This window comes from Stegodyphus dumicola, chromosome 8, assembly GCF_044657685.1.
Source record: "Stegodyphus dumicola isolate Sdum_Otavi_A_Nest chromosome 8, ASM4465768v1".
In the NCBI taxonomy this organism is placed as follows: Eukaryota; Metazoa; Arthropoda; class Arachnida; order Araneae; family Eresidae; genus Stegodyphus; species Stegodyphus dumicola.
Window position 1 is genome coordinate 17382164 of NC_140775.1, and position 15317 is coordinate 17397480.

Genomic DNA, 15317 nt, shown 5'->3' on the forward strand with positions numbered 1-15317 from the left:
TATCCATATCATTTGTGTCAAACCATTGGTTGCTAGATTATTGGAGTTTTACTGTATGATTTTCTTTTAAAACCAAAATCATCACACTGTGACTCTCTTCACTTAGTTGTCACCTGACCAAGGCTATGGCCTCTGCCATTTTGTCATTTGTCCTTTTATGGGGAGAAATAAAAGATAAGGAAGCATTCAGACTGCTGTTGCCATCTGTGGATGCACCTAGTCAACCATGCTATATTGCATAAGAAAAATCAAAAAAGTATTCTTTTTCAAAGTGATTTAGTAGTTATCAATATTGCATCATTTGAAAAATTGTTTGCCTCTCCTCTCTTGGCCATAAGTTCTGAATAATTTAACTGTTGCTTAATATTTGTGAGAATTGCATAGTGCTATGCAGGTGTGGTGATACACTTTTTTGCCATTCTCTACAAACTGCAACTCAATTTGGCTGTGTGGTGTGGCTGCACATGCTCTGGTGCCAGCCATGATGCTAAATAAAATTATCTTGCTTCTTTGATTCTGAGATTCTATCAGGTGCAAAACGTAATTTTAAATTCAGTCTGATTTTAATTGCAAAAATACAATAAAATGGCTCAAATATTTTTGTTAAAGAGCATTTGTTTTAACAAGCAAACTGGAAATCATTTATTATCATCAGATACATTATTCACCACTTTCTTTTTCATGTGTTTCAAAATTAGATTTTTTAAACCATTAATATGTTTAAATATGTTTTTTCTAAGCAGCCTTTATCTGCATTTCCTTTTAATATTCATTGTTTAATATGTTAAAAGGAGTAATTATGCCACATTTTTTGAAAATTTAATGCTGTAGTATTTTAAGTAAATCAGGCTTCCAACTAAACCATTACCATCCATCCTGTCAAGCGTAGTGCTCTTCTTTCTTTATTTTCTCAGAACATGTCTGTCAATAGACAGTTGTTATTCAACTACCTGGATTCATAATTCATTTCTGAAGTAATTTCACTTGCATATGAATGGAGGTGGAGTTTTCATTTGTAAATGAAAGTTTCTTTTCAGAACAACATTCTGGAAAGAACAGAGGATATTTAGGTGAGTTTTCAAAAAGGCAGCTTTTGAAGAATTTTGGGCAAAAGCAAAAAAATAATAAAATTTAAAAATTCATTCGTGATTCCAAAAATCCTCATTAATGACTGGTTTGAAAATTCGTTCATTAAAGAAATCTGACATTGCTTAGAAACATCAAAAAATTAACTTTAATCTGCTCCTGATTCTTAATAGTGCTCCAAGACATGGTACTAAAGCATGATGCGCTAATGGCATTTTGAAAGTTAGTTAAACATAAACTGCTGCATAGAAATGATTTAATTCCCATAGGAACAACTGAATTCATCAACAGTGTTGAATGTTGTTTGCTAGCATGAGCTCTGGCCACAAGTTGTCGACAATTTTAAAGGATTTCCATCGGAAAGAGAAACCAAGCAAATCATTGCAAAATAAATAGCAAAGAATTTTCAAATATGGAAGAAAAATAAATCAAAGAATTAGTTGACTTAAAATTCTGGTATGACATGAAAAGCTGCATGATCTTGTAACACCAGCAGTTAGTGAAAGCTGCGATATGGAAGAAGATAAAGAGCCTTTCACGAGAAGTTAACGAAGATAGATAGAAATGAAGAAAAGGACATTTTGTGAGACGTATTTCAAAATGTTTCATTCTTTACTGCGAAACATTTAATGAGTTGCATGAAACATTGTTCCAAACAAAAATCACTACATATTCAAAATAAATAAATGAATAAAATAATTTAAATAAAATAATTGTTTCATGTACCTGTTGACTTAGCAGTAATAAAAATCCTTTCAATTAACATTTTTTCCCTTTTAATTACAGTAATATTTAGATTTGTGTAATTTATACATTCTTCCTTAATCTGAACTATACTTAACATGCTTTTTCGATAGATGAGATTTTGCCATACATGCAATTTTTTAATGACATAACCTCCTCACGTTCACTAAGGATTTATTATAATGAATTAAATGTCAACAAAAACTTACATTTGCCTTTGTTTCCTGATCTGCAGTTCATGATTTAAAAATTATTCCAAAGTACATTGAAAATACAGGATAAAGGATTTCTATATACTTTCTGCACTACATGAATTTGATTAACTGAGTCCATATTTGAAACTTACAAGAAACAGTGCTTTATGCTCTGGAGTGTTCCTCTCATTCTTGTAAATGGAGCATTCATACTTCAGTTGGTCTTCGCTGACTTTATTTTCCACATGACTGAAAAAAATCTCAAATTCAGTAAACCATTCGCATATCCTTGTGAATGTCCTGATGAAGAGCACCATTTTTCATTTTTCTGAAAGTTTCATGTTATGATCTGTTCTTGCTGATGCAGGAAAGCTATAGAGGATTTACACTTATGTGCAAATAGTGATTTATCATATAGCTGAAGAATCTGAGAAATTGTCCAAATATTTGATAAAAAATTGCTCTGCGTTTCTTTTAACCCAAAGTGGTGTTTTTTTTTTTTATTATTATTTTATTTTTATTTTAATTTTAATTTATTATTATTATTATTATTATTATTATTTGTAGAGTGCAATCTTGGTTCACAGGTATGACAATGCATATACTGAAGAAAAGTCTCTGTTTACTCCTGATACTGAGTTTCCAAATCCTAGTGCAGTTTAACCTTATGAGATGGGGGAAAAATAATTCAGGAGTAAAAACGACTGCCTGAGCAGTTGCTGTAATAAGAGAATTAAAAATAAAATAAAAAATCACATCTCGCATTTTATCGCCATTTTCATGGTTTTTTTTAGTCTTGGGTGGGAGCCTGCAATTCTAAGATATATTCCATTTTAGATGTTTGTATTGGGGGAGGTCCATATACATCTAAATTATTGGATATAAGTGTAAATTGGAAAGTGTAAATTGGAAAAATACAATCCTTGAGATCAAATACATATAGTAATACATTTATGATCAAATACATGTAGTAATACACTTATGATCAAATGCAACTAGTAATATCCTTGAGATCAAATACACACTGAAATCCTTGTCTCACAAAAGAGCAAATATTTCATTGTTGTATTCCAAAAATTTCTTTGAATGTTTTGTAATGATGTCGTATGTTACCTGCCACTTTTTAATTTATGTATTTCTTAGATGGTACCACAAGAACAATCTATTAAAGTACGAAAATAAAAATTTTTAATGATGTCGTATGTTATCTGCCACTTTTTAATTTATGTATTTCTTATATGGTACCACTAGAACAATCTATTAAAGAATGAAAATACAAATAATGATAAGTAAATGGAAATGATTTCATTAATTGGTTTAATAACGTATCCAATTTTTAATTCCATGAAATTCCTTCCAATTTTGCTAAATGAAAGCAGAAGTATTGCTTAAAAGGGCTGTTTTTGTGAACCATTCAGCCTTATACATTATGAATGTTGCGTAGCGTGGCCAAAAAATAGTCATCACGTTTATGAATGGATCTCCGCCATGCTTATGCAAAATAACAGAAATACATGAGGTATGGTACTCTAAATTTCATTACTTTCATAATTCTATAGTAATAGCTCTATGAAATAAAAAATTCAATGTTCAAACATGTGATAAAATGTCAGGGGCATTGATTAAAACAGCAGCCAATTTTATTGTTGCCATCAAAACAACTAACTGACTATGAGCAGTAGATTGCATATTGTGTCATTAAAGCATTTTTATTACTTAAGCCAGTGACCTCAAACTCATACTGCATGTTAGGGGGATGCTAGAACTGAAAGCAACTGATGTGCCAGAACATTTTTTTTAAGGTTTGAAAAAGTAAACATTTTAATTTCCAGTTAATATTTATCAAAACATGCATAAAAAGTAATAACACAAAGGAAAAAATTCAAATTTATAGTTATTTTCTGTCTGAAATCCAAAGATACGCAGAAAATATCTATTGGTTATACTTTTTAGACCGACATCAAGTAATTACAATAAGTTGAATAAAGTACTAAATAACTCACTTTTAACCTTAAAAAGAAGTTTCATAATACTGAAGTGCCCCTAATTATCAGATGGCGGAATTAAATTGTACTGTACTAACATGGGGAAATTCTTCTATCTTACCCTAATCACATGGCCTAGCATACAAACATACAGTGGTAAAGAGCTCTCCAGTTTACTCATTCTTTTTTACTTCCTCGTATGAAGTAAAAAGGAAGTATTGTAATAGCAAAAATTTCAGGTATCATACTTCAACGAAAATATCCATTTTGACCACTATCGAATGTTTTTGCATGACATCTGTACATAAGGACAGAATAAAGTACTCTTTTTCTCCCCAAAAGTTATAAAACTGGTTTAAAAGGAATTTTGAAGATTTTTCATGGTGTCTATGCGTATGTACATACCTATGTATGTATCACGCATAACTTAAAAACGAGTAGCCTCAGAACATTGAAATTTTGTATGTAGGACTGCTGTAACATGTAGATGTGCACCTCGTATTTTGGTTGCAATCGGCCGTAGCAAAAGTATATAAATATATGTATATATATATCCACTCTGTGACCCGAGTAGTTGGGTGAGAGTGAATTCCCGGAGGGCGCTTTGGTCCGTGGGACTGTCCTTCGGATGAATCCGGTGCTGGGTTGGACGCTCAGTGCGAGCCGTTTGTTTGACACCACGCTCTAGCCAAACTCTAGATATAGGTGGACATGGCGCTATACCAATTAACCTCAATGGTAGAGGCATGGTGCCCACGCCCTCCGTCGCATGTTTGTATATTGTGCATTTTTTGCTTTAACAATGATTGAATTGTGTTGTCTTATCTTCCGCTTAAGGTTTTTATGCCTGTAGTAAATCTGCATGCAATATTTGTAGAATTATCAACAATTTAAAAGTTGTTTAAGTGTCTCTAAGCCTAATTATTTTTACCATAGCAGCCATATTTGTTTACATTTGAAACTTTGCGGAATAGTGGATTTGTTGCCAATCTAGAGAAACTAAGCTTCACAGCAACTTTTAATATAGATATTTTGAGTTTTTATGTATATTTGCCTTGCAGTGAGAACTGAATGAATTGAATGAGAAATATTGAATCGTCTGTGGGAAACGTTTTTGTTTGTTTAATTTCTTTTATACATTGTTTTAAATTTATTATAGTATTTGAATAGAACATGTGGTAACGATTAGATAATTCTTCAGGTGATATAAATTTTGTGTTTTCTGAGTTATAAAATGAATGAGATGTAACGCTGTTAAGTGAACCTATCACCATTGTGTCGTTATGGTAAACAAATATAGTGAATTTCAGGGTTGCCACGCTACCTGGAAAACCTGGAAAACCAGGAAAAGTCAGGGAATTTAAGTATTTTTGTCAAAATCTGGAAAAGTCAGGGAAGTTCATACAACGATCCAGCCAAAAAAAGCGATTTTTGCGCCGACGTTGAAAGAGGTAACTTTTTTGGCGAATTATGTATCACGTGAGTGTCATTCAGGTAGCTGGCATAGAGCCAATTTTCGCAGCTCTAATTTTTGATTGTCTTTTAGAAAGGCAAAGCAACTTTTGGTTTCCAATATTCTCGAGAATCGCATGTGCAGTGCATGAACTAAAGAAAGTACCTGTTCTCGTATAAAACAAAATGGGTTTAATCCTAGTATACGGTACCATGGAGGTTAGAATCAAAGAATATGTATTGTAAAGAAGGAAAACCTCTCTGCAACAGACGTGGCTGTGGCTCCGTTCCACCATAGAGGGAAAACAGCTGTGCATGTCTGATATATCTGTTGCCAAAGCTCGAAACCGGTGTTGAAGTTCGAAGGTCACGTTATCAAGAGTTCATAAAATGAATATCGTTTAAAATTTCTTTAACCACTTGCGCTAAAAAGACGTGCCACGCACGTCAAGATGCTTTTGTCTCAAACCGCGAGCGACGTGAACACGTCGATAAGCATTTATCGCAAAAATGAAAATAACATGGTGCACACGTCGCCTAACAACGAGATTGTTTATTTCTCAAGTTACACTTGGATTGCACTCGCAGATGCGGAGCGGCGTAAATGAGACACTTTACCGCTTGTTATATTGTAGCGCACGGCACCGCAACCGTGAAGTTTAGTCTTAGCGCAAGTGGTTAAACTCTAAAGGAAAAGAAAATATTTTTTGGCGCAAGTAAATTAATTCATGGATTAGTTATTTTCAGGGGAGAGAAAAAAAAAAAAAAAAAAAAATACGAAAATCCGTTTTTAAAATTATTGCGAAAAATCCAAGAAGAAACGTCCTTTGATAAAACGTTTCTTCTTGGATTTTTCGCAATAATTTAAAAAAGGGATTTTCGTAGTTTTCTTTTTGTCAAAAAGCGTTTCTTCTTAACACGTGTTTCTCAATTTCCTGTACACATCGCGGAGAGGAAAATTCTGGCCGCCAGGTTCCGTCGCCAAATCCCTTGGCAAATTTTCCCTCCGCATCCTAGCGGCGTAATAGCATTTTACTTGTATGGAACCTTTTCTTCTTTGCATAGACTTTCTTTGGTTAGAATAATAATGGGATTTGGCGACATCTTGATGCGCAGTAAACGGGTCATTTTGGTCTTGGCGACAATTTTCAAAATCGTGCCAAAGCCTTACCGTATACTAGAATTTTACCGCAAAATCTTTTTAAACCTTTTTTTTTTCTTTTTAATAAATACCTTGCCAGTAAAATAAAAAAATAGTAATCAGTCATCTAGGCTAGCCATGTAATATAAGTATATTCGCTAAAATATCGTTGATTATTCTAATTCAATTTTTAAGTAATTATTTTTATGTTATTCATATAATTTAATGTTGCTTCTTCCCTCTAAATTTATTTATTATTAGTAAATAATATTTCCAAATTTCAGGAAATTTTCTCTGGCATAATCCTGAAATTAATTATAGCAGTATGATGACATACCAAATTTAATACAAATTTAATGCACATATATTTTCCTTATGTATGCTGCGAAATAAATATAAAATACCTCAATTTATTAAAATAGATTTCTTTCTTTCGTTTAGCTGCAGAATGTCTGCAGAAAAAGCCTTATTTTATTCCAGATTGGGAAGATTCTAATTTCACTCTTCAGTGGAGAAAACAACTATTATAATTATATTTGTGTTTTCAAGTGTTAAGGTGCCTTTTAAGAACATACCTCACGCAAATTAAATTTACCTAAAATCTAACCTAACTATTTAGCATTGCATTGTGATTTATAAGGACCGGATTAGCCTTGTGTTGAACTGGTGATGATCATGAGTAATAATTAAATAAAACATACATTTGTTATCCAATATACATATATCTTAAATTTTATTAAGTTTCTTAAGTGGAAAACTAAACAAAATTATCAAACAAAGTATACCAAGAATAATTAAGAATAAATGTCCTTTGGGATTTATTAAATAATTAAGTGAATTTGCTACACAATACAAGTAATACCATAATTAATTTACCTCTTAGTACAGCCAACGTACATTACGCGGATAGACTGGAATTTTCTTGAAACACACCTGGAAAACCTGGAAAAGTCAGGGAATTTCATTCTTCTGTTTGAGTGGCAACCCTGGAATTTTAAAGAGTGCATTTATTTTATTGTGGTTTTTGCGCTATCGATGGAGTAGATTTAATTCAATCCAATAAGTTTAAATGAAATGCAAGAAAAAATGTGTATAATTTAATATTCCGTACAAGGAAGTCGTGGTGCACACATCAAATTTTTCTTTCCATAGCAGTCATACACATAACCTCAATCCATATCTTATATCCCCAAAAGTATAAGCACCATATTTGAAACAAATATCTAATTCAAATATATTCACAGGCTGCATAAATTACTTGAGAAGTAATCATATGTGAATGATCTAAGCCATCTTACTTAAGCTTGTAATAAAGGTTAACAGAGCATTACATATACTTCTGTAAAAGGGGACAATTTTAAGTTTGGGTAACAAGATTGGCAGTGGTTATAAAAGTGATTTTCAGTTAAATTCAACAGCATGCATCAATACAGAAAGAGAGAGCTTGTCACTGTAATGTCCAAATATCCCCTAATCCTTGAAATCCTAACTAAAGATTAACTTATCAAACATGAAAATGAGTTTTAAAATTAATTAGTTGTTCATCTCCTACACACTGTATGTGTAGACTGTGAAAAATGAATATGTGTTAAAGATGATTTTTAATCAGTTATTTATTGTTTGCTGTATTTAGGGGAAAAAATATATTCAGGGTTGCCACGCTACCTGGAAAACCGGAAAAAGTCGGGGAATTCGGAAATTGACCAAAAAATTCATTGAAAAATCAGGGAATTTAAGTGTTTTAGTCAAAATCTGGAAAAGTCAGGGAATTTCATACAACAATCCCGCCAAAAAAGGCGAATTTTGCGCCGATGTCGGAAGAGATCACATTTTTTGGCGAATTGTGTATCACGTGAGTGTCATTCGCGCTGCTGGCATAGAGCCAATTTTCGCAGCTCCAATTCGATTGTCTTTTTTAGAAAGGCAAAGCAAGTTTCCCGCAAGTTTTGGTTTCCAGTAACCTCGAGAATCGCATGTGCAGTGCATGAACTAAAGAAAGTACCTGTTCTCGTATAAAACAAAATGGGTTTAATCCTAGTATACGTTACCATGAAGGTTAGAATTAAAAAAATATGTATTGTAAAGAAGGAAAACCTCTCTGCAACAGACGTGGCTCAGTTCCATCATAGCGGGAAACAGCTGTGCATGCGCGATATATCTGTCGCCAAAGCTCGAAACCGCTGTCGAAGTTCAAAGGTCACATTATCAAGAGTTCATAAAATGAATATCGTTTAAAATGTCTTTAAAGGAAAAGAAAATATTTTTTGGCGCAAGTAAATTAATTCGTGGATTAGTAATTTTGAGGGGGGGGGAAGGCATTTCTTCTTGGATTTTTCGCAATAATTTAAAAACGGATTTTCGTAGTTTTCTTTTTTGTCAAAGAACGTTTCTTCTTAACACGTGTTTCTCAATTTCCTGTACACATCCGGAGAGGGAAATTCTGGCAATTCCGTTGTCAAATCCCTTGGCAAATTTTCCCTCCGCTTTTTACATAGACGTTCTTTGGTCAGAACAATCTCCATGTACGGTACAGCGGGATTTGGCGACATGATGATGAGCAGTAAACGGGTCATTTTGTTCATGGCGACAGTTTTCAAAATCATGCGAAGGCCGTATCATATACTAGGATTTTATCGCAAAATCTCTCTCTCTCTCTCTCTTTTTTTTTTTAATAAATACCTTGTCATTTTGCAGTAAAATAAAAAAATAGTACTCAATCATCTGGGATAACCATGTAATATAACTACCGTATTTATGCGAATCTAATGCGCCATCGAATCTAATGCGCATCCCCATTTTAAAACTTTAAATAATAAAAAAATTGTTTGTCGGCGAATGTAATGCGCATCAATGATATGAGGAATTTATTGAATCTTATTTTATACAACAATGGATTTGTATATAAACTGTCAATTAATGGTATGATAATTTTATTTAAATTTAGATACCATATTTTATACAACAATGGATTTATACATAAAGTAGCAGAACATAGAATTAACCTATTAGTGGGCTATTGTCATGTGAAACAATCATTGTTAATTAGCACTATACCGTTTATACGGTACCTATCGTAAAATATGAACATGAAATAAATCGTAACATTTCTATCTAGCTAACAGTTTCTACAATCAGTGATTAATAGTAAACGTCTTTATTCACTAATGTTTTCATCACTGGAATCCTCGCAGCTCTCTTCGTCAGAAGCAGATTCATTTCTTCTTTCCTCATCATCGTCATCGTCATACTCGGCGTTCCAGAGCATGTCATCGTCACTGCCATTCAATGAATTTGAAATGCAGCATTTCTTGAAAGATTTCACAATCATTGGTGTTTCGATGCTTTTCCAGGCAGCAGAAACCCAGTGTGCAACAATGTGCGGTGCAGCACGCTTAATTTTTCCTGTCGGGGTCAATACACGATTTGGCTCACAAAACCATTTTTCGTACTCCGCCTGAACGTACCCCTTAAAAGGTTTATTTATACTAACGTCCAGGGGTTGTAACACAGACGTCACCCCTCCAGGAATGATAACAAGATCACTGCCTAGGCTGTGCATCTTCTTTTTTACGTCGTCGGTGAGATGACCACGAAATGCGTCCAGACAAAGCATTGATGGTGGATTAGAGAGCCCACCGGGACGGCGTTTCCATACATTTCGGAGCCAATCAAGCATTAATTATTCCGTCATCCACCCCTTCTCTTGCTTTCGTATCAGGACATCATCTGGAACAGCTTTTCATTCTTAGGGTTTTTAGGGCGTGTTTTCCGTTTTAAGATTAAGAAAGGGGGAAGTTTGCACCCGTCTGCTGTTATTGCCAGCATCACTGTTACGCGTTGTTTTTCACATCCCGAAGTTTTGGTGATAACTTCCTTAGTCCCCTTCTCCGTAATGGTGTAGTTACGAGGCATATCAAACCAAATTGCCGTCTCGTCAGCGTTGCCAATTTGCCCCATTAAAAAATTCTTTTCCTTCCGAAGTGTGATGACATACCACTGAAATGTTAGTAGTTTTCCCTCAAAATCTGCAGGAATGTTTTGACATATTGTTGTACGACGTCTTAGAAATAAACCCATCCGCTTCATAAACCGATCCACCCATCCACGGCTAGCCTTAAACTCTTGTTTCGGTATCCAAGAACTTCAGCCTCCTCTTTTGCTTTATATCTTATGGTGTCACTAGTCACAGGTTGTCCATTCTTCCTCCTTTCACATACAAATTTCAAAACTTTTACTTCAATTTTAGGGTGTCTTCCTTTGCGAGGGCTAGTGAATTTCTTTTTACTAGCTTTAGTTGCAAACAGTGCCAATTTCTGTTGCCGCCACAAGCGAACATTGCTCTCAGCTACATTGAACTCTCTCCCTGCCTTTCTATTGCCATTTTTTCAGCATAAAGAATTACTTTACGTTTGAAAGTAGCGTCATATGACATTCTTCTCTATTTGCCCTCCATTTCGTGACTACGTACTCTGCAGGTTGTATCCTCTATGCAATAATGTGTCAACGATAAATGTAACGGTAAATGTAGTCGAGAAATTTGGTTGACGTCATCGGCGAACTTTGCACTCGAATCTACTGCGCCATCGAATCTAATGCGCACCCCAATTTTGAATACTACATTTGGCCAAAAACGATGCGCATTAGATTCGCGTAAATACGGTATATTCGCTAAAATATCGTTGATTATTCTAATTAAATTTTTAAGTAATTATCTTTATTTTTATGTTATTCATATCATTTAATGTTGTTTCTTCCCTCTAAATTTATTTATCATTAGTAAATAATATTTCCAAATTTCAGGAAATTTTCTCTGGCATAATCCTGAAATTAATTCTAGCAGTATGATGACATCACGAAATTTAATGCACATATTTTTTCCTTGTGTATGCTGCGAAATAAATATAAAATACCTCAATTTAGTAAAAAAATATCATTAAATAGATTTCTTTCTTTCGTTTAGCTGCAGAATGTCTGCAAAAAAAGCCTTATTTTATTCCTGATTGGGCAGATTCTAATCTCAATCTTCAGTGGAGAAAACAACTCCTATTATAATTATATTTGTGTTTTCAAGTGTTAAGGTGCCTTTTAAGAATACACCTCACACAAATTTAATTTACCTAAAATCTAACCTAACTTTTAGCATTGCGTTGTGATTTATAAGAACCGGATTAGCCTCGTGTTGAACTGGGGATGATCATGAGTAATAATTAAACAAAACGTACAGTTGTTATCCAATGTATATATCTTAAATTTTATTAAGTTTTTTAAGCAGAAAAGTAAACAAAATTATCAAACAAAGTGTACCAAGAATAATTAAGAATAAATGTCCTCTGGGATTTATTGAATAATTAAGTGAATTTGCTACACAGTACAAGTAATACCATAATTAATTTACCTCTTAGCACAGCCAACGTACATTACGCGGATAGATTGGAATTTTCTCGAAACATACCTGGAAAAGTCAGGGAATTTCATTCTCCTGTTTGAGTGGCAACCCTGTATATTAATGATGATAGAGTATACCCTGCATTCATATTCTAGAAAATCTTTTTCTTCATTCTAGGTGAAAGTTCAGACACGAGATGATGAAAACCGTGTAAAATTTGCTGTTGGCATGATAATGAAGCATAAGATGTGAGTTCTTTGAAAGTTAGTTCAAAATAGATTCAATTGTTTCTGTAATTTATGTCATATGAAATGAGAGTGTTTGAGGTGTTCAAGAAAATGGAAACATCATTCTTTATCGTGTATTATGCATTTAAGACAAATCACTACTTTTGAAGGCTAAATTATTTAGTATCCTAGGAGTGCATGCTGGAGTTTTGTGTCACCATTAAAAATCCTCCAGATGCCAATTTGCTAAATTTTATTGGGAAATGATCTTTCTCTTTGAGCAAAACAGGAAACCAATTAATGTTTATATTATGTTTTTATGGAAAAGTCTACAATTACCTGTCAGTGATGGTTGACCCATTTATATAATAATTATTTTAAGTTAGTATTAATTACTAATTTTAAAATGTTTTATTATGTAATAAATTGAAAATTGTTTATTTATTTATTGATTTACTTAATACGTTTTCAAGCTTTTTTTTTTTAACCAAATTCATTGAAAAAATGTCATGTTGAAGCAATCTAGAAGTATGTTGATTTAACATTTTTGAATTTTGGATATATTATAGTTTAGAAATTTGTGCTTGATCTCTTGCATAATCAGTCTGATGTTGAGAGAGGATGTTTTTTTTTTTTTTTTTTTGTTAAAACTGTAAAGCATTGGCATGGTTAGTGAAGTAAAATAAAAGGCAGTGTAGTTTGGTTGAAAATACTGCTAAAAATCTCACATAAAAAATCTAGAACTAAAATATCTGTTAAATATCATGAATTTTGCGGAAAAGCACATGTAAACAAGTTAGAGTTGGGTAACAAGAAAAGAACCTAAAAATTGCATAGAAGTTTTAATCAGTCACTTCCAAGTATAGTACTATAATTGGGATCTTTCTTAAACTGAGTTTTGGTATTGTCCTTCTAGATTTTGATTTATCTGATCTATTAAAGTCTGTTTGAAAACCATATTCCTCTTATGTATGATCCTTGTATATCATTATCAAAAAAGTCCAACATAAAGTTTCAGAAATAGTTGAAGGTACAGAAATCTGATTATGTTACAAGCATGTATGTATATAATAATATACGGAATGAATAAATGCTTTTATCGTACTATTCCTAAGAGTTATTTAAATAAATGTTTTCTTTATTATCTTAAATAAAAGTTAAGGCTTGCAAATATATTTTGTGAGTAAATCCTTGCTGTATGCTTGTGCATAGCTGCCAGCTCTGTCGGTTGGTTTTACTAGGAGACTTTCAGTTTTTCAACGCATTTCTCGGTCTCGCAGTAGATCACCGAATCTTCCCCCCTTTTTCTTCTTTGGTTGCTGCTGTTGTTGTTGCCTTTAATCAAGAATATGTTTTTTTCAGTTACGTTTCATTATTGAATTAATGAAGCTTAAATTGTGCAAATTTCACCGTCCTCCATTCCTAGTGGTATTTAGCACTTTTTTTGTCATTGAATTTTAGTTGATCTGAATTGCCTTAATCATATTGTTGACATTTGTAAAATTAAATATGAAGATTCATCCAAATATTTAATCAACGAATATTTGTATTTAATTTTATTTTAGGTCAGCATGTAGATCCCCATTTCGGAACAAATATGAAAAGTACAATGCAAATAATTTTATTTTCAGTATATTTAAAAGTACTTTGATAATATAAAGCTTTTCTTCACTAAGAGTTTTCTTTCACTCAAGAGTTTTCTCAAAGCATAAGAAAATTACAAAATGAAATTAGCTAAAGGACATAAAACTTAGACAGGGTTTGTAGCGGTCGTTATAAGTGCTTATAAGTCCTTATATTTGGAAATAAAATATAAAGGCCCTTATAGGTGCTTACTTTTTCTTTAAAGCCCTTATTTTTTTGTTTTTAGTGCTTATTTGTTGCTTTTAGTGCCTTTTTTTTTTAATGAATGCGCTATTTTTCCTCGTACCAAAGCCGAAATTAAATAAACAACTTTTCTTCCTAATATGGTGAGTCGTACTCCCGGAAATAGCTTTTCCCCCTTTCTCTGCATTAACATAGCCTTTGGTGTGCACGAAGAGTACAGACAGGTGCCCGTCATTCTGTTGGTCAAAGAATTGTGAAAACAGTAGAAAATTCCGCTACATTTGGCATTCTTTTCCTCCCACCCAAATACTACACACGTTTGAATTTCTATCAAGATCTTAATAATTTGCATTCTCGTTCCGCTTGGTCATTTCATATTCGTGTTTATTATGATCGTTATGGGTATATTATGAGCATATGTATGAATGTTTATAATAACGTAGTTGCAGTAACTGCTGAAGTATAGTAAACTTCCAAAAATGGTTGTGTTTTAACACAAATTAGCTTTCTAAGGAATAATATTCAAAATGGCTTAAATAAAGGGAAAGTAATCGAATAGTCAAAATAATTTCATTTTTTTGACCAATACATTATACAGTACGAAGGTTGGGAGGTCTCCCCTTTCTCACCTTTTTTTTGGGGGGGTCACTTTCCAATCTGGATTGAATAGGACTAAAAGTTCTGCGGTCTACCAACCCAAGCGAATAATGTTTCTGTTCCAGAAATTTAACGTCGTCTGTTGAAAATTAGAATGAAAAACACCCCAGTTATTTAGTTCTTTATTCTCCCAATACCGGTAGTTGTTGATTCCGATTGCGTAATATCACGTTGGGAAGAATTATGGCGCATGTATTGCGCAATAACGTTTGTGATATTTTGCAGAGATAATTAATTTTGATGTTCAGTCCGAGATTTGTTTATGAACACTTAAAAGAGTTTTACTGTGCTTGCTAAGCAGAATATTTTTTAGTTCCGTTGGTTTATTTTTATATGATACACATATTGAAATGTCAAAAGCATTTATTTAGCGGGAAAATCTAAAGAACGGCTACCCCCTTTCCGCTCCTTCAAGTTACACTCGACTGTCCGAATATTCGCTAGTTTTCAAGTATGCGGGTTAGTTAAGCTTTTACTGTTATAGATGACTGCATGAAGCAAATTTCTGTCTTCTGATTTCAGAAATGTTCCTCTTTTTTACTTAAATTACTTTGCTTGCGATATCTGTTAAGAGAAAACTGATATACAAAGAAAATTTAGAAAATGTTCAGAATTTAG

General features: G+C 33.1%; 1 protein-coding gene across 2 annotated transcripts in view; it reads left to right on the forward strand.

Moving 5' to 3' along the window:
• Window positions 1–15317, forward strand: part of LOC118200642 (F-box only protein 21-like) — a 90011-nt gene that overhangs the window by 64783 nt on the left and 9911 nt on the right. For both annotated transcript variants that reach the window (XM_035372606.2, XM_085821605.1), the window contains exon 10: window positions 12166–12236. In XM_035372606.2, the coding sequence (XP_035228497.2) occupies window positions 12166–12236 (71 nt within the window). The remainder of the gene's footprint in view (window positions 1–12165; window positions 12237–15317) is intronic.